The 19,040-nt window shown below is 39.2% G+C and overlaps 1 protein-coding gene across 1 annotated transcript in view; it reads left to right on the top strand.

Moving 5' to 3' along the window:
• Window positions 1-19,040, top strand: part of LOC121955372 (MAM domain-containing glycosylphosphatidylinositol anchor protein 2-like) — a 250,182-nt gene that overhangs the window by 110,749 nt on the left and 120,393 nt on the right. Inside the window, exon 4 of the mRNA XM_042503302.1 lies at window positions 12,496-12,692. Coding sequence (XP_042359236.1) covers window positions 12,496-12,692 — 197 coding nt within the window. The remainder of the gene's footprint in view (window positions 1-12,495; window positions 12,693-19,040) is intronic.

Raw genomic sequence — 19,040 nt, 5'->3', positions numbered from 1 at the left:
AAAAAAAAAAACACTGACAAGCAAAACCATGTCTATGTCAGTTATCTATAGAATGAAATACATAAACTCTTCACCTGTGTAATTATTTAAATACAAGTAGCCTCTGTGTTTACATCTGGACCAGGTCTGTGTCTCCTTGGCCACCTGTAATAGAAGCAGCCTTGACACACTCGCCGACACACTCCATGATCTGGATCAATTCTGAATTTTAACATGAATACTATTACAGTGTCACTAGCTTATTATATAATATATGGAAGAGAATTATTAATGTTTGTAGGCTGTAGTTTAGCATGTGCGCCATTTTACCTGTGGGAATAATGTCAGTAAATTTAAGTAAAGAGATTTCTGTATTTCACTCATATTTACTGACATTATTCCCCAGCACAGAAAAAACAAAACCAACTAAAACTAACCCAAATAACCAGCAAATCACACAGTTGCTGATTCGCACAGGACTAATATTATCCCTTGACCTCTGTGTTTGCACAAATAAGGTAGATAATTTGCCCTGGAATTTTTACTTTACAAATGGCATGGGATTAAAATTACAGACTTCCTCCACAACTATTACAAATTACCGGAGCTTCCTACGTAATACTAGTCCTGTACGAACAGGGCTATAGGTGGTCAATTTCTAAATCACATGAGGTCCCCAGGAAATACAATTCCCATGAAAATAGGACTAAAGAAAGTATTTGGGCTGTTAAAATGGCCACATGGGCAGGACTATTTGCAACTATATGTTGTCTTTGTTGGTTTCACTACGTTCCAGGCTGTTTAAATCAGTTTAATGTTGTCTATAAGGAAATATAGTCTGTGCTTATACGTCAGACAATATGGTTACGGTACACAAGCATCAGCCACTTTGAAGCTGCTCTGCTTGTGTTTGGTGTTATTTCCATACCTGGCTGTGATGTTGCCCATCAGGACGCCCTTGATGGTGCAGGAATAAAAAAAAGACTTTTTCAAGGGATACCCAGGATGTCCTCAGGCGTTTGAGGTGTTTCTTCCTTGCTTTTGTGCTTTTGTCACCACTGAGTCAGTGTGCAGCGCCCAGGTCAGGCCCTCAGCGATGAGGACACCAACATATTTGAAGCTGTCCACCCTCTCCACAGCGGAGCCGTTGATATTAAGGGGGGCGTAGTCCCTTTCCTGCATCCTCCAAAGTCCAATTTCAGCTCCTTAGTCTTACTGACATTCAGGATTAGGTTGTTCTTCAGGGGCGGAGCAGGGGGTGGCTTCTGGGGCTCAATCACAGATTCAGGGTTTTTCAAAGGCCCTAAATCTGCTCTTCCCTAAAGGAATCTAATATAATTGAGTAAATGTTCTTCTGTTGTCCCAATATTCATTTCATACCATTGAGGACCACTTTTACTTGGCAGTGTTGGGGGTCCTTGATTTGCGATTATTATGGCATGGATTCAAATGTAGCAGATTTGTCAGCTAAACATTTATTCTGTGAACTCTACTCCAGCATAGATTACCAAAAAATGTTTTTAAGGTGCAGTTTATGTCAAATTCTTACAGTAGCCCAGAACGAACAAACAAAACACCGTCTCTAGTTACAGGGTTCCCACGGTCAGGAGAAACCTGAAAACATAAAAAAAAAATTACATCTTATTTTCCAGGCTTGGAAAACTCATGCATTATGTAAAAATCATTGCAAGTTTTGGAAAAGTCTTGGATCTTTGTTGTGTGCGATGAAATTAATTGTTTCGGTACTCTTCGGAGGATAACCTTCCATTGTAACGAACCACCGCTCTAAAGAATAATTTTTTCCATTGGTAACAATCGTGTTTTTCCTAAATGATGTACAGGTCTTAGGCTTTCTTTGATCTCAGATGGCTTGAAAAATAGTGCATAAAGCTGCCGTAAATAGGAAAAAGGAAAATATTGGTTTGGGAGCCTGAATCTTTACGATGTCTGGCCCTGCCACCGTTTTCCTGACTCCAGGGGTTCAGGTGTTTTGTCAATAGCAAACGTGATCACGGCGTTGGAGTCAAAAGTGTTGTTCAGGAATCAGTAACGAGTGAAACATATTCAGTGCCTTTTTTAATGTCCTGTATGACGTACGCCAGCAACATATGCACAAACACCTCCTAACAGGATGCACCTGTTACTTTATGAATATTTCATGAGAATACTGTTGTTATAGGTTTCAAATTTAAAGATTAAAAAAGCCAGTGACATTTACAGAAGTATGAATGGTTGACTTGTTTATTTAAAAAAAAATACCTTTACATTATTCAGGAGAGACATCCCATCCTCAGCTGGGCTTTGTCCAAAGCAAACAAAGGAGAAGGTCATTATGGCGAAACCAGAAAGGAACTCCGTCATGTCGCTGGTGCTTTGCCTCCAACTCTAATGGCGGGTTTCTAGGTGTTGTTGTTTAGATCAGTGGTCCGTGGCTTGCTTGTTTTCTAGGGAGATGAATTAGAGAGGAGATGGGTTGAGGCAGACGCCACTGTCTAAGGGAGAGGATGAAGAGGAGATTCATTACTCCTCAACTCCCTAACACACACACACACACACACACACACACACACACACACACACACACACACACACACAGAGCAGAACTGGGCCTCATTATTTCCTCATCTCCATCACTGGGAGGAAGTGAGGGCTTGCAGGCTCTGCTGTGAGGCTGCTGACGTCTGCCCCTCCATTTATCACACACATTGTCCACATGTACACATGCACATACACACACATCGGTCTCGTACACACACCCACAGACGCCCAGTGTTCCTCCAAAGACAGCATAATTGGAAAAGCACTGTTACTGAGGAAGATGGAGGTGCAGCGGTCCTAAGTGGGCTGCAGCCTCCTGAACGCAGCACCAGCTCTTAAAGCAACAGCTTAAACAGGATGACTTCATCTGGCTGGAGGGAAACATCATCCGCTCTTTGAGCTTAGACATCGTCTATTTGCATAGTTTTGACTTCAAGGGAAAAAGAGCAATCAAAAGTCTATATTTAAGCTCTGGAGGATTGTTTGTAGCATAAATGAAATGCTTTTTTAGATCCACATTATTGAAATCATTTTCCAAGGGGAGGCGGGTTTCTACACACATTGCACTTGAGGGGGGAAAAACCCACTTTACTATACATTAGAGTATCTACTTGAAATACTAACAAGACCATTGTCCTCTACATCTGTTAAGGCTACCAACAGTATCGTCACAATCGCTCCATTGACTCCGTTCTGCATTGCCACTTTAATTGTCAGTAATTACACCTAACCAGGCCTGATGACTGTGGCGTCAGAGCGGGAGTTAGTTACCATTACCTTAATGCTCAATGCATACGGTGGCGAGAGATAAAGAGGGAGAGGTAGGAGTGTGTGTGTACATGTGGGTGTATGTACACTGTAAAATCTGACAAGTTGATCTTACTTTAACCCTTTGAAACCTGAACAATACGATTTGATTTCTCTCAAATACAGAGAAAACAAGGCAATGACTGACATTGTAAGAGATGTCTGGCAGATTGTGAGAAATTTGGAAAAGTTGACAAAATATAACCTGAAAATTAGTGTTTAAAAAGGGGGTAGGTTTGTAAGATATTATCCAAAAAAGGGGACAAAAGGACAGAAAACTATATTTAGAGTCATTTGTATTATGTATTGAAAATAATGGTACAGAACAAAAATGTATACTTATTTTTTATCACCTTTTTAGGTTGATTTTCTTATTTGTTTTTTACTTTTTTAAAACTTAATGTCCGGTACATTTCCAGTAAACCTGCTGTGTTTTATTACTTTGCCACAAGGATTTGGATATTTACTCCTGCTCTACTAATACAACCAAAACCAAAAAAGAATTTCTAAATGCTGAATGACGACATTCACTTCATCACAAAAGTAGCTAATTATGTGTTTTCAAAAGCATATGAGCAATACTTGCATTTTATCACTTCTCTTCCATTATTTCCCTTCAATTTCTACAATTTAATCATTTAAAATAAAGAAAACCCACAGTGAGTAGGAACCCGGGCCTTAAATGCATGTCACAAAAGCAGTCACAGGACTGAGTGCATCACCGCCGTGTGTATTACTGTATTATTATGTATTACTATACATATACAATTACTGGATAAATACATATACACATTTGTATTTAAGGAAATACCCGCAACATAGTTAATGAGGTAAATTTGGTAAAACATGAGGTGCCGAAATATAATTAATATAATTTTATACAGCATCCAAATAGTACTATATGTCAAAACATGTACATGTTAACAGGCAGTAACAAAAGAACAAGCTCACCAATGAACATATTTTATGTCGGCTGTTTAATAAGCTTAATGAGGTTGTATGGGGTTAAATATTGGGCTGGAACCCAATTGCTAATTAATTGTTAATCTGCTCTTCAAATTCCCAGCAAAAAAATAGCAAATAAGTCTCTTTTCCAAAATGTCAACCTATTCCTTTAAGGTAATATTAAACATGACACAAACAAGTGAAAATAAACGAGGTGAAGATATGCACAAGTAATGGCATACCAAGTGAAACTGGACTTTCTGCAGTACCTGTGAGCAAAAACCTCTTGTTGTGACAGATTTCTTTCTCTTTTTTTTTAAGATTTTTTTTTTTTTGGCTTTTCGTGCCTTTATTATAGCGCAGTCAGAGAGTGACAGGAAAGGGAGAGAGCAAAGGGTCGCAAGCCAGAATCGAACCTGGGTCGCTGCTAAGGACTTAGCCTAAATGGGGCGCATGCTCTTCTCACTGAGCTAAAGGCCCCGTGACAGATTTCTTTATATGGTCATTTGTTGAATGTAAGTGTTTACATTACATAACTTACACTGCTACACGTAGCTACATGCTATCGTCAGACGTTGTTCAGTCCATCCTGATTTTAGATCATATTTCTGTTGGAACATATCAGGTTGTTAGGATTTTGGTTTAGAAGCTTTTATTGTTTTTTTTTTTTTTTTTTTTTTTTAATATAGTAGAAAGTGCCGTTAAACTCTGTTACAGCCATTCATCGACTGCAGTGACAGTGCTGGGACGCAGAGAGCACAGATACAGAAACACTGACCAGTCAGAGCAGGCTGGACTGTTTAAAGCATGTGAACATTTTAATTAATTAATTAATGTACAACTTTATAGTTGACCGTCCCCTAACAACTGTCAGCTAATCATGTAAGAGGTACAGCCATTCTGTATTTGCTGAAAAGCATCTGCTGGTAGTAGTAGAAAACATATATGTTCAATGTTCCAAATAAATACCTTAATTGTATTATGCACAGTAATCTGTTTCTGAATGTGCATGTTCATGCATGGCTTGATTTTATTAGACTATTTCTTAGACAATCAGCTTGATCTGCTGTAATACAAGGCTTAGACGTACATACAATTACAATCAGTCATTAAATATCATAATAATAATTAGATACCAGTCAGTGATTACAAGCCATGTTCACATTTCCATTTTAATGATGCGACAAGCAGTGGTCAAAGAATAATCCAGATGCTTTACTTAAGCAAGGGTACTAATACTGCACTGCGGAAATACTCTATTACGAGTTAAAGTCTAGCATTGGAATTTTGCTTAAGTAAAAGTAATTCAGCAAAAAAGTACTTTTAGTATTAAAAATATAAGGACCAAATGCAGAGAAATCTTTAAACAAACAAACCAAACACCCCCAAAACTCAAAATTTGTACCACAAAATTCAAATTACTCTAAAAACAGATTTTTTTTTTCATAGAAACTCACAATTATTTAAAAAACTGAAAAACATGCCCCAAAAACTCAAAATCATAAAAAACACCCACAAAATTATTAAAGATGAATAAATATGTAGAAAAAACACCCACAAAATTCAAAATGATTTTTTAAAAAAAAGGGAAAAATGACTTTAATTTTTATCAAAATATTTGGCAATTAATTTCCTGTCCCTTGAAAGGTCATTAATCAGCTAATCATTGCAGCTGTACTTGTATAAACTCTTAAATTTATAACAAAACATCAGATTTTATAACCTTTTCTCATGATTTTTCATGCAGAAATCTTCATCTTTAAAGTAACAGCATTCAGATAACTGCAGTAAAAAAATATATAATACATCCGCACTGAAATGTGGTGGAGTAAAAGTATAAACTGACGTCAAAAGAAAATTCACGTCCAGCGTGTCCAGTCACCGTTTATGTGTTTCTCAGCACACATATGTTACACTGCCGCATCCAGATCACACACACACCGAACGACTTCTCCCTGGATTCTCTCTCTTTCATCCCCCCGACAGCACAGAGAGCGGTGCAGCACATGAAGCTGCTCGCGCTCGTCTCTCATGTCTGGGAGAATGATATTCAGTTTACTGAGATATCTCTGTTACACAGGCGCCATCGTCAGAGCGGACTTATTGCGGGAATAGATGCATCACGCCCTCGCCCACCCTCCCAACACATCCATCCGCCACCACAATCACACTTTAGTATGAAGCAACAGCTGACACCACATAGATACAGCTCGCAGGGGCCGGTTATTGTGGAGTGCAGCCGTGAGATAGAGGTCACTGTTCCCAGTGAGTTGAGAGATGGAGGGACAGGAAATGTTGTGACAGTAAATTACATGCTGGATTCACATATTCCATCAGAAGCCTCCGTGTGAGATGGATGTTATATATCACCGCTGTGGCTTATTAACCTTTTGACCCACATAAATGAAATGCATTACAGCGCACCGTTCAGCCAACTGAAAATGCACACCATCTAGATCATGTTTTATTTGTGCTGCCTTATGTGATGTAGTGTGTTTACACGTTGATGGTGCATATTGTAAATTTAAGGTTTCTTACAGTACATTAATCCCACGCATTAAGCATCAGTGTGGAAGTAGCTCATGCTGAACTCTGGCTGCCCATTATCTAAATATATTATTTATCTGAGGCTTTTATTTAAAAACAGCCACCAGTGTTATTTTTAAAATATCAAACGACAGTATTCGCATGAAGAGATTTTCTTTTAATCTGGTGGGAGGATAGTTAAAAAGCTGGACAATAAATCCAGCTCTTTTTGCATCCTCTTCACACATGTGCGGCTGCTTTTAGAAGCTTTTATTGGTGATATTTTACGGTAGAAAGTGCCACTATACTCCATTTTAGTCATTATACCACCTGCAAGTGCACTGCTACATCTAGCTACATGCTAACATCAAGGAATCATGGCTGATTTTTCCCCAAATTCGGATCGTATTCCTGCTCGAACATGTCCCGTTGTGTTGAAAAGCTTTTATTGGTGATTTTTTAAGGTAAAAAGGGCCACTATGCTCCACAACTGTCACTCCCCAGTTGCAAGTGCACTGCTACTGCAGTTACATGCCAGGGAGCTGCATATTATCAGGGAAAGATGTAATTTTGGTTGCTTATTTTGCTGATTATTCACAGATTAAAGATCATATGCCTGCTCGTACAAGTCCGGTTGTGGTTAGAAGCTTTTATTGATGATTTTTCACGATAGAAAGGGCTGTATTACTCGTTTACAGTCATTTAGGCTGCAGGAAAACTGCTACCTATCTACCTACATGCTAATGCTGATAATTTCTTTGATTCCAGATCATGTTCCTGCTGGGACATGTCTGGTTTTGACAGTTTTGGTTTAGCTTTTCATCAGTGATTTTTCACTGTAGAAAAAGTGCCACTATACTCTATTTCAGTCAATCCTTTGGCCTCAGTGATGGTGCAGAGAGGCACCGATAGAAGACCCAGTCAAGCTGACAACAGCAGATTGGGCTTTTTTCAGGAAGAGTTTGAATACAGGTGTTTGAGCACATACAGTCTGAGGAAAATCATTTTTTGACCAATCAAGCATGTAGACATGTTCTAGTAGAATCCACACAGCACAAGGTACAAGTTATAAGGTAGATTTATCAGGGTGTTATTTTTAAATATTGTTTAAAAGAAGAAATTAAAATTCACCCTTGATCCTGCTACCTCTTTGGAGTTGAAGGAGGAGTTGATTAAGATCATCAGCTACTATGAAAATTCAGCCATGACATTACATGCTGAACCTTCAATCTCCATTCTCTTAGTTTATTATTAATCTGAAAACTTTTCTTTAAAAAAAACAAACACCAGTGATGTTTTTAAATATCACACATGAAGCGATGCTTTTCAGTGTGATCGCAGACTATCTGAAGAGCCAGAAAATAATTTCACTTCTTACTGCTTCCTATTTATGTGGAGGCCGCTCCTCCTTTTTTAGTATTTAAACTCCAGCTTCTGAAAAAAGAGGCTTGAAGGTGAGGTCATTCACAGGGCAGGCTGCCAAGTAATAACTTCCCTAATCGCTTATGCCTCATGCCCATATTTCTACAAAAAAAAAAAGAAAAAGAAAATTCTACAAAGCGAGCAAGTCACCCTTGTTTTGAATGAGTGCAGGAGACAGCTGCTATCCAGTACCACCACCTCATTAACCCTGCTTCTAGATAGCAGCAATTAAGAAGTTCATACACGTTCTCGACCCTCCTTTTACTCCTTTTGTCTCTGTTTCCCTCCGACCACGATCCCGTCTCTCCCCCCCGCTGCCTCTGCCTGTCCGTTGGCGCAAAATAAAAGCAAATTGCTTATCTTTGACATAACGGGGGCTGTTTTTACTTTTGAAAGGCGTCGCACAAATGTCATCCAGGTCAGCGGCTCCCGCTGGTAATCAAGCTGGGACGGTGATTAGGTGAAATTAATCGCGGGGCCCTCTGTCGCTCGTGGCTGACAGCCTGGGAGCCAGATAGGTGTTCTGTTCCCCGGTGACTTCGACAGATCAGGCGAGAGAGAGTGAAAGACATCAAAGCCAAGGAAAAAAAACTTGCATTAGATTAACACCCGAGAGACAGCCCCAAAAAGGTGTGTGTGGGTCTGTACAAGGATGTTGGTGTGTGTGTGTGGGAGGAATAAGGTAATGTGTGTGGGTTTTTGTGCAGGTGTATGCTTTATTTTTTTGGGAGGGGTTGGGGGACATGAAAGGAAAGAAGCTATGGTTTGATGTGATAATGAAGCACCTTCTTTAATCCTCATCCTCTCTTTTATCCAAACTACTCACTTGTGCCTATTTGTCCAACAAATGTTTTGGTAGGCCTATAAAGCAGAAATCTTCTCGCTGTTATTCAGACAAGAAAATCAAATGTCTTCAGGGTTTTTCGTTACTTCAGACCAGGGTCGTGCAGAGACCTCTAGAGGTGCAGGTGCTGAAAATTAAAAAAGGGGCACATGAAACAGTGTTTCAGAGCATCATATACCAACTGAGATTACAGCTTAACCTGTCGAATTATAGCAACTCATACTCAACAGAAAGTATCATGGTATACATACCAAAAACTGCATCATACTCAGTGATGGAAGAAGTATTAAAGTCTTTAGTCCCTAAGTATATCTATGAAAAAGTACATCAAGTGTTCAGAATAAAAGTGCAGGATGCAATGTAGGAAAATCAAAAAACTCAAAATTATTCAAAAACAATGGGAAACTGTCTAAAAAATACACCTAAAACTTAACATTATTTGAAATAAAATTTTTTTAAAAACCCTCAAAATTATTTTTAAAAAAATACAAGAAATACCAGCAAAACTCAAATTCTTTTTTTAAAGGAAAACAACAAAACTCAAAAATATATTTTTTTTCTTAAAAAGTAATTGAATAATAAATAAAACAGGGCCTTAATTAGTATTAAAATGTCAATTTTTCAAAAATCTTAAAAGGCTCAGAAACTGGGATTTTTATAAATCTTTTTTTCTGACATTTCTGTGTATAAACATCACATAATGGTTTGATTAAAAAAAAACAGAAAGATGGGTAATTCAGAAAATGATAAATAATGGGTATCTTTGAAAAAATCAGAATATTTTACTAAATACAAATACATGTTGCAATAATGTCACCAAAAAGTTATGTTTTATGTTACAGTAAATATTTGGGCAAAATTCTCCCTAGCCATAACAAATTGACATTGATTTATTTTTGTTTTTTCCTTTAATTTTCAGCACTGTATAAGTGCCCTAAATGTTTTTTAGAGTGGCATCAAAAAAAGTCTGACAAAGTCTGAAATCCCACTTGCCTTAAAGTGTAGGAACCCTGTTTGTACTTTCTTTCCCTGCTTGTCTTATGAGTCCTCCTCACCCACACAGTATGTCTGGCGTTTGCACATTCCTGCCCCCGTGTCTTAATATCAGAGAAACCCAGAGCTTTGAGCCTCGTCATGGTTGGTGGGAGTGAGCAGGAGTGATGCTAAGGTTAGCCTGCTGGAGCGTTTAGCCGTACACGGGCAGATTTACCGGCCTGTGAACCCATAAACCTGCAATTACAAACCCTAACAACTCTGGCGCAGGCGGCCTGTACACCGCAGTTTTTCCTCTGGGCTCGGGGATTTAAGCTTCACAATCAGTCAAGCGTGACTCCAGAAGCTAATTGCACAAGAGTGACACGCACACACACACACACACACACACACACACACACAACATCCTTACAGGGGTGAGAAAAAAAAGAGTGATGGTGGATGTGGAATTTTGTTTGAAATTCATCAAATTTTAATCCAGTGCGTACATTTCCATATTTCCATATTTATCTCCTTGCGCTCCTAGCATCCACTTCCTCTCTGCATATCATTTCGTCCCTATTAATAGCTCTCCTTACCTAATGCACACGCTCGCACACTCTTGTCACCACGAGGAAAACAGAAAAAGACAACCTCCTATCAGGTCCGGCGCTCAAAGACACGTGTCTCCCAAGGTAGATGGGGCTGTCAATGAATCACTCCATTTCTGCCACAGTTGGTAAATTGACTGTTGGAAGCGGGAAACAGATGAGGGGGGAGCTGCAGAGAGCCGAGAGGAGATAAGATGTAGGATTCATACTCTCCCCCTCCTCTCTATAATGAATCAGTGTATTTACTTAGCAATCTGCTCCTCTAAAATGGCCTCGCTATCGCTCCGTCTCTCACCCTCCTGCCGCTGTTCCCCCCCCCCCCCCCCCCCCCCCCCCCCCCCCCCCCCCCCACCACCCCCGCACACCGCTTTCCCTGAGGAAACTGTAATGGATCCTGGGATTGGGGCCACGGTGCACAGCATCCAGCCTCGGACGCAGAATGCTGATTCCTCAGTTTCATTAAAGACATGTTCTGCCCTACAGCCCCCCAAAAGGTAATTGCTCTTACCTGAGACACTGTAATGGATCCTGGATGAAGTATTGACCGCTGCTAGATTTTGATTAAGGGGCTGTAGGGCAGAACATGTCTTTAATGAAACTGAGGAATCAGCATTCTGCGTCCGAGGCTGGATGCTGTGCACCGTGGCCCCGCAGGCACCTTGATTAGGACCTGATCCCCGGCAAATCCAGCGGCGGGCCACAGCCGCTGAATTAAAAGCGATGAATTCATCCATTAATAATACCTAAGGCGTGTGTAGTTTTTCTCCGGGGGCTTATAATCGTTAAAGATTTGGGTATTCATTTACTGTAAGCGGTTTCTCGCTCACGTATTTGCACATGCGGCTCTCTCAATCACTCAATCATCCACCTTGTTGCTCGCTCGCTGATGCACTAACTCGCTCATTAATACACTCAATCGCTCTCCCCTTCATATGCAAAAGGTCAGCCTTTATCAGTTACAATTTTAGTACGAGGGATAACTTCTCTCATCCTCTCCCTTAAATTGCTTTTTCTTTTTCTTTTTTTTTTAAACTTGTGTTAAAAACTGATTGCATCTCGGGCGGAGATGAAAGGGAAACAGCTAGCTCGCCACGTTTCTTTGAGCGTGCAAATGGACATAATCTTAAAGGGGGAGTATTAGCATGCTAAAAGACACCACAGCTATGATGAACACCATTTGCCAAGGCTTAATGCGATAGCCGGCTAAGATGATTAACTTTGAATCCATTTAATCAACCACAAGCGCTTTCTCAAATAACCGACTGTCGAGCGTCGGGGTAAAACTTCCCTCAGATCTGTTGGGGAACGGGCAGAGGAACAGATGTGTCAAATCACAGAGCGCCCAAATCAGAGCGGAGGCCAGACAAACATTGTTTCTTTGACGGGTTGGACATCAAATATGATTTTTTTTTGCACAGCATTTGTCGCCCTCGCCCGTCTTTGAAGCTCACAATGGAGTGCGACTTGGAACATGTAGCAGCTCACTCATTGACTGGGAAGTCAATGTGCCCTTGGGCTGCATCCTATTGACTTAAGTAGTTCAAGTAGCGGGCTTCTCACCTCCTTTCCCACATCGACCCTGGCGTGCATGCTGATAACTGGCTCTCCGAATGCAATGAGAAATCTGACCCTTTTGGTCAAACCTTTAACCACAATCAAGACAGGACATTATATTTGTGTTAATATAAAGATTTTACACCTGATTTGTTCATTATCGCCACCGCATCTAAGCAAATATGTGTGGAGAGTACTCCGCAGGACGGATTGATCCGAAGAGACTTCAACTCGTTTGTCAATTGAACAACTGATCGGAGGAGTGTTTATTGATGGCTCTGTTTGTGCTCCTCACAGACCTGGATGACCCGGTGGTCACGGTGCACCAGAGTATAGGAGAAGCAAAGGAACAGTTCTACTACGAGAGGACCGTGTTTCTGCGCTGCGTCGCCAATTCCAACCCGCCCGTCCGCTACAGCTGGCACCGCGGGAGAGAGGTCCTGACGCAGGGCTCGGATAAAGGAGTGGAGATCTACGAGCCGTTTTTCACTCAGGTAAGACAGCATGACATTAAGGAGAGTATCAAATCAGAGAGAATAGTAGATTCATCATATGTTATGCAGGTAAAGGCTTAAAGGGACAGTTCACCCTAAAATCAAAAATACATATTTTACCTCTTACCTGTAGAGCTATTTATCAGTCTAGAAAGTTTTGGTGTGAGTTGCTGAGTGTTGGAGATGTCAGCCGTAGAGATGTCTGTCTTCTCTCCAATAAAATGGAGCTAGATGACACTTGGCTTGTGGTGCTCGACACTGAAAAGGTTGCTTTAAAAAGCCGCTGGCATTGCAGCAGTGACAGTGCATCCGTTTTGTGGTGTGTTGGTGTTAAACAGTGGCCTGCAGTTTGGCAGGCATCTTGCTTAGGTGACATCCCCTCCACCTTTAGATGATGAAGTCAGCTCAGACACTAGCAGAGCAATCATTTTAAATTTAAATGTCCTTTCATTTGCTCTTGGAGCTCCCAAACAAATGCATCCAAGTCTGATGCATCCAAGCACCAGTGACTGAATACAAGGTTTATTTCCACTATTTACAAAATAATGCAACTTCATCGGAGTGGCGCAATAAATATTCATTTGGGTTCAGGTTCAGGTTACTTTATTTGTAGGTAGATTTGGTTTGCAGTATAAAGTGCAAAGTGCAAGGCATCCATTAACACAGTTTTCAGACACCACAAACAATATAGAGGATAAAACATGACAAGGACAAAAAATAAAACATTTGAAGTGCCCCAGTGCTAATCAGAATGTTAAATATGTAACAAATACCAGTAAAAATACTAAACTACAAAACCAATCCTTTAATAATAGCAATCTAAAAACTATGAATAAATAAATCATAGACACAGGCTCCAAAATGATCTTGTGCAATGTGCAATTTTGTGCAATTTGGCTACAGCTTCTCCCCCAGTGTGATGGCATCTGAAACAAAACTGTTTTTGCAGCTCAGGACTAAAAACCTCTTTCCAGAGGGGAGAAGTTGAACCTTAATGTGCAGGTTGTGGTTTTAGATAGCATTGGCTCTCCACTGTAATGTCTGGTATACAAACTATGCATTATACATGTTCATTTATCATTTACTCTGCTTTACTTTATGTCAATTTAATGAACAAAACCAAAATATTCAGTGAATTATTAAATCAAATATTATACTTAGGAAACATACAAATCCAATGCACCTGTGCTTTGCAGGAACATTCAATAACAACATTTTTTTTTGGCATCTGGGCAAAGTTTGGTCTCTCGCTCATGAGTAGATGCACACCTCCTTCTGCCCGGTGATAGTGTCATCAGGTAGAAAGAAAACAGATCAAAAAAAGTTCTCACAACAAGGTCTGTGGATTATCTTGAGTAACTGGGTCATGATTTCTGTAAACAGACATTGCTGCTGAATTTTTCAAATGTATGTTTTGGCGCTTTTAGTTCCATCTAGTTCCATTATATTGGAGAGAAGGCAGACTTCTCCAAGGCCGATATCTCCAACACTCAGCAACTCACACTAAAACAATTTAGAGTGATAAATATGACCACAGGTAAGTGTAAAAATATATGATTCAGATTTTGGGGTGAACTGTCCCTTTAAAGTAGAATATGAAACTTGAGGATTTGGGCAATCCCAAAGTCTTTCAATGCCGCTTTATGGCGGCTGTCATAAAGACATGCACTTTGTGCCCTCCCTCTGCACACTACAAAGACAGGATAAATAGGCTGATACAGAATAGAGGATGTGAAACAACCATAATACGCTTTTGAAGGCATAGCAAAGGATGTGTTCATCAGGGGCTAAATTTGCTGAAGCTCTTTCAGGCAGTGCTCTCTCATATTAAAAGATGCTGTCATGACCAGTGGCACCCTCCTGTGTGTAACCAAAGGAAAGAAAAATCCATCAATCCAGCATTTCAGATTGAATCAGCAGAGCAGGTTTAGAATGTATTAACATTATCAGATTCATATGACACAATGCTCTCCCACCATGAGAGGCTGTTTGTATTATTATGTTTATTCCTAACCATGGCTGCTATTTTAAATATGTAAAAAACTATTGTTGCCGGTTAATGTTTCAGTCACAATGGAGTGAAAACAGTAATTTGCGGAAACAAAAGATGATGTTTACAGAACAGTCAGGAGTTATGAGTATGACTGCTGATTCAAAAATAAAAAAAAAATATCATCCCTTTAATCACTTTAAGTAAACCAATTTTGATTGCACTGATCCTAATATAATTATCACTAGTAATCAAAACTCTAATGCAGGGGAGGCAAACATGGGCACGTTTTTTAAAAAAAAAGCAAGAAGAGCTTTCAATCTTATCTTTCAATCAAATCTCCGTCGTCAAATCAGTCAACGCTACAAATGAAGTGCACCCATATACTGACATTTATGGTAAATACACTCAGTCAACACAGTTTGAGCTGACAGGAAGATAGCATCAGACTTGGTGAACTATGTGCAAAATACATTTATGGAAATAAAACTTATTTGGTTTTATTCACAAGGTACAAAATACCTTTGTCCTGAATAAATTGAACAAATACCACTAAATTTTGAGGAAAAGTATTTATTCTTTGATTTTTGGTATTCATACAAAAAAGTTACCTAAATAATCCCTGACAAAGACTGATATGTTTAAGGTGAGGATGTCTCTTACTTCACCCAGGTACAAAAATCAAGCATTTTTCAAAGAGTTATTTCAAAGTAAAAGTCCCATATCTGTACCTTGTAATAGCTACATTTCTGAATATTTAACACGTAAAAAAAAAACAAAAAAAAAAAAAAAACAGGTTTTCCCTTTTTAAACATCAAAAAAGAGTTTAGGAACTTCACATTTCTTTTTTTTTTAAACTATATTTATTGTTTTCAATAATATAACACAAAACAAACAAACCTCTATACACATACACATGCACACATACTAAGTGCATTTTATAAATTTAATCAAGGAGAAAAAGGGATGGGGATTAAAAGAAATTCTGCATAAGATAATTTTAAAGACAAATATTATATTTCACAGAAATGTAACAAATGAGATTTTGTATGACTTTAAAATGCTGAAACGGACTAATTGTTGATAATTACAAAAAATCATTAAACTTGCATGTTTAAATATACATGTATATATGAGCAGAAGTAAGTGCAAGTGTTTGTTTTGCTCCCGTTTTTTCACAGGGTGAAGTTAAAGATCTAAAACGTTCTTTGCACAAAAGACAAATTTCTTTTAAAAAAAAAGCCAAAATTTTGGACCTTTACCGGTTTTCATCGAGGCTTCAAAAACATATGCAATATAGGTTTGGTCCCAGCGATAGGAACAAATCGGAAGCCATCATGTGACTCAGATGATGAACTGACAGGTAAAACATAAATAAATCATGAAAACGAAGCATTGTGGCAAAACAAAGAGAACATGAAATAACAGAATTTAAAAAACATAAAAAACATTGACTGTGAGAAAGATGTTTGAATGCAGCACAAGAAAAGTGATGTCGATCCGGACTTCAGAGGGTTAACGCTCCGCGTAGGGCTTTAAACAGGCACAAGTAGGTACATGATGACCTTCAACACGTCACATGTTTTGACAATGAGTAAGAAGTGCAAAAACACAACACACACAGCCTCGTCACAACAGGGATGAGATGCAGCAACACCTTCTTACCACAGTGACGCATCGCAGCGTGATAAACTGGAGATCATAGAGCTGCTGTTTAATTTTACTTTGTGTAGTAGGAATATGATTTACAGGCATTGAGAACGTATTTTCTGTTTCACAACCCAACCCTGAACCCTCACACCGTCCCTCTCTGTGTAAGCTATAGAACAATAAAAGCTGTGCTCGTTAACTCTACTGTATGAATAGCAACAGCAGTCTCGCCAACCCAGTTTTCACAAAGTTACATGCATGGTGAGTAATTGCACACACAGAAAGATTGGATTCCCTTCACTCTCAGCTCTGTCAATTGCGGATTTTCTTTACAATTTGGAAATTGAGAAACTTTTCCCTTTTAAAAAGGATCTTGTGCAGTCAACAAAGAAACTGATTGAGTAGCTCTGTCACTGGTGAGGGAATTGTAGTGTTTGAATTGATTGAGTTGAATGTGATTTGTATGTTGAACCGGGCGGGAGAGGAGAAAAAAAAGACGTGCAAGGGAGGAAAAGAGGCTTAAGAAACAGAGAGAGAAAAGGAAGTGAAATTGATGTTTGGCCAAATGGAGAGAGATGGCCGAGGACTAATGGAGTGGGTGAAAGATGCTGAAGAAGCGGCGCAAACTGGGCCTCATCACACACTCTTCTCTTCTCCATCCTGCTCTCCGTACCTCCTTCATCCTGCCCTCTATTAAAGCTTTAATTGGGTCTGAATATTTGAGCGCAACCCAAACCCAGAGATTAGCTTTGTGACAGTCCAAAACCAAATAAATCCGGACTAAATTCCTGGTAATTTGCTCATATAAATGGCTAATAACATTATTTTTCACTAGTATGTCTGCCGGAAACATACTCAGACAATTGCCTAAACCCTTTAAAACTTGAGTAAATTGGTTTGACATCTTTCAGAAACATGGGTAGAAAGCAAAAAGCAACTTAACCCTTTGAAACCTGGATGGACATCAGTTTTTCTTGTGCTGCCTTTCACATTAATTTTACCTTATAAACATGAGAAAATAGGTTTAATTCTCTTTAGGGGAGAATTAAGGGGAGAAAGGCAATGAGCGAATTGCAAGAAATTGGTGAAAAGGTTACAAGAAAACAACCAAAAAGTGTTAAAAACAGGAGCAAGAGAAAGAGAGACAAGAACAAACACAAGAAACTTCGAAAAAAAAGGAAAAAAAATGTCCAGAAATTACATTTGTGATTTTCAGAAATAATATATTCAAAATATGTTAAAAAGAATCTGTTCTTTTTTAATTGTATTTATTTATTTACCTTTTTTCAGGTCATTTCCTTTTTTGTTTTTCCTCTTTTTTTGCTAATCTTTGTGCAATTTTCTCGCTATTTTTTTGGTAATTTCTTGTTAAGTTGTTCATTGCCTTCCTCCCATGTTTTTGGAAGAAATCAAGGCAATTTGCTCAAGTTTTCATAGGGTTAACAATAAAAATGAGCAGGGAATTAGTGAAAAAAAAGTAACAGGAAACGAGATAAAAAATGTATACATTTTTTTCTATGACATCATTTAAAATAAATGGTTATAATAATTATACAACATTCTCTGGGCATTTTACCCAGATTTTTAAAAAAATTTCCTCCTTTTTTTCTTCTTACTTACTAATTTCTTGCAATTGGCGAGACATTTCGTGCCAAGTTGCTTATTGTCCATTATGCTCAGGTTTCAAAGGTGATGTAGCTTGTGAAAGGCTCCAGGTTTTAAGGGGTTAACTTGACCAGAATCGATCCTAGGGGGGCGAAGTTGAGTCCATTAAAGTGCAGCCTCCATTTTGGCCGGGAAGATGTGTGAATTAAGTTCGCCTCTGTACCATCCTCCCTCCATTATTCTTCATTCCAGCTTCATTCCCGCGCACCTTTCTCCGTCGACCAAATGTCTTTTATATTCCCACTGATACTGTAGAAATGCAGAGGTGGCATTTCAAACTCTGTACTGAGAACCACCTCGTAATTAAGTGAAGCCCACAGCTGTGCTTTCATTGTAGAAACTCTGTCCTTTCTGCTGTCTGTTATTTTCTCCTCCACCTCTCCCTCCATAATTTTACCCACAAAGTGCCAGAGAATAACACAATTATCCAAGGTATAATGGAGCCATTTCTCATCCCGCGTCAGATTCCCGCTGCTTTATAGTCGTCGATATGTTTTCATGTTCGTGATGGAGTTTGATGTTTTCTCGCCATGTGATGTTCTGTTTGAGCATGCGGTCGAGCTAGTGAGGAGGTAACCATTTAAAGCTTAGTTAGGAACGTACCGCTCATCACCCAGCGGAGGCACAAATCACATCTTTCCGCAGCTCGTCGGTTCGGTTTTCTCGCTCATTTTCATGGCTTCCATGTAGAGAAGTTAGTAGTTTTCCTCCTGCATGAAAAATTTCCTCATTTGCACTTTTGTTATTAATTTAAAGGGACAGTTTGTGCCTAAAATCAAAAGTACATACTTTTCCTCTCACCTGTACTGCCATTTATCAATTTCAATTGTTTTGGTGTGAGTTGCAGAGTGTTGGAGATATCGGCTGTAGAGATGTCTGCCTTTTTTCCAATGTAAAGAAACCGGACGGCACTCTGCTTGCGGCGCTCAGAGGCAAAAAAAACAAACTCCACCGCAATGCGTCTTTCCAGAAATCATGACCCTGTTACTTAAGACAATCTACAGACCTTGCTGTGAGCAGTTTCAAAATAATAATAAGTGCTT

The sequence above is a fragment of the Plectropomus leopardus genome, chromosome 16 (assembly GCF_008729295.1).
Source record: "Plectropomus leopardus isolate mb chromosome 16, YSFRI_Pleo_2.0, whole genome shotgun sequence".
Classification (NCBI taxonomy): Eukaryota; Metazoa; Chordata; class Actinopteri; order Perciformes; family Serranidae; genus Plectropomus; species Plectropomus leopardus.
Note: the sequence above shows the minus strand (reverse complement) of the source record. Positions and strands in the feature narration are given on the sequence as shown.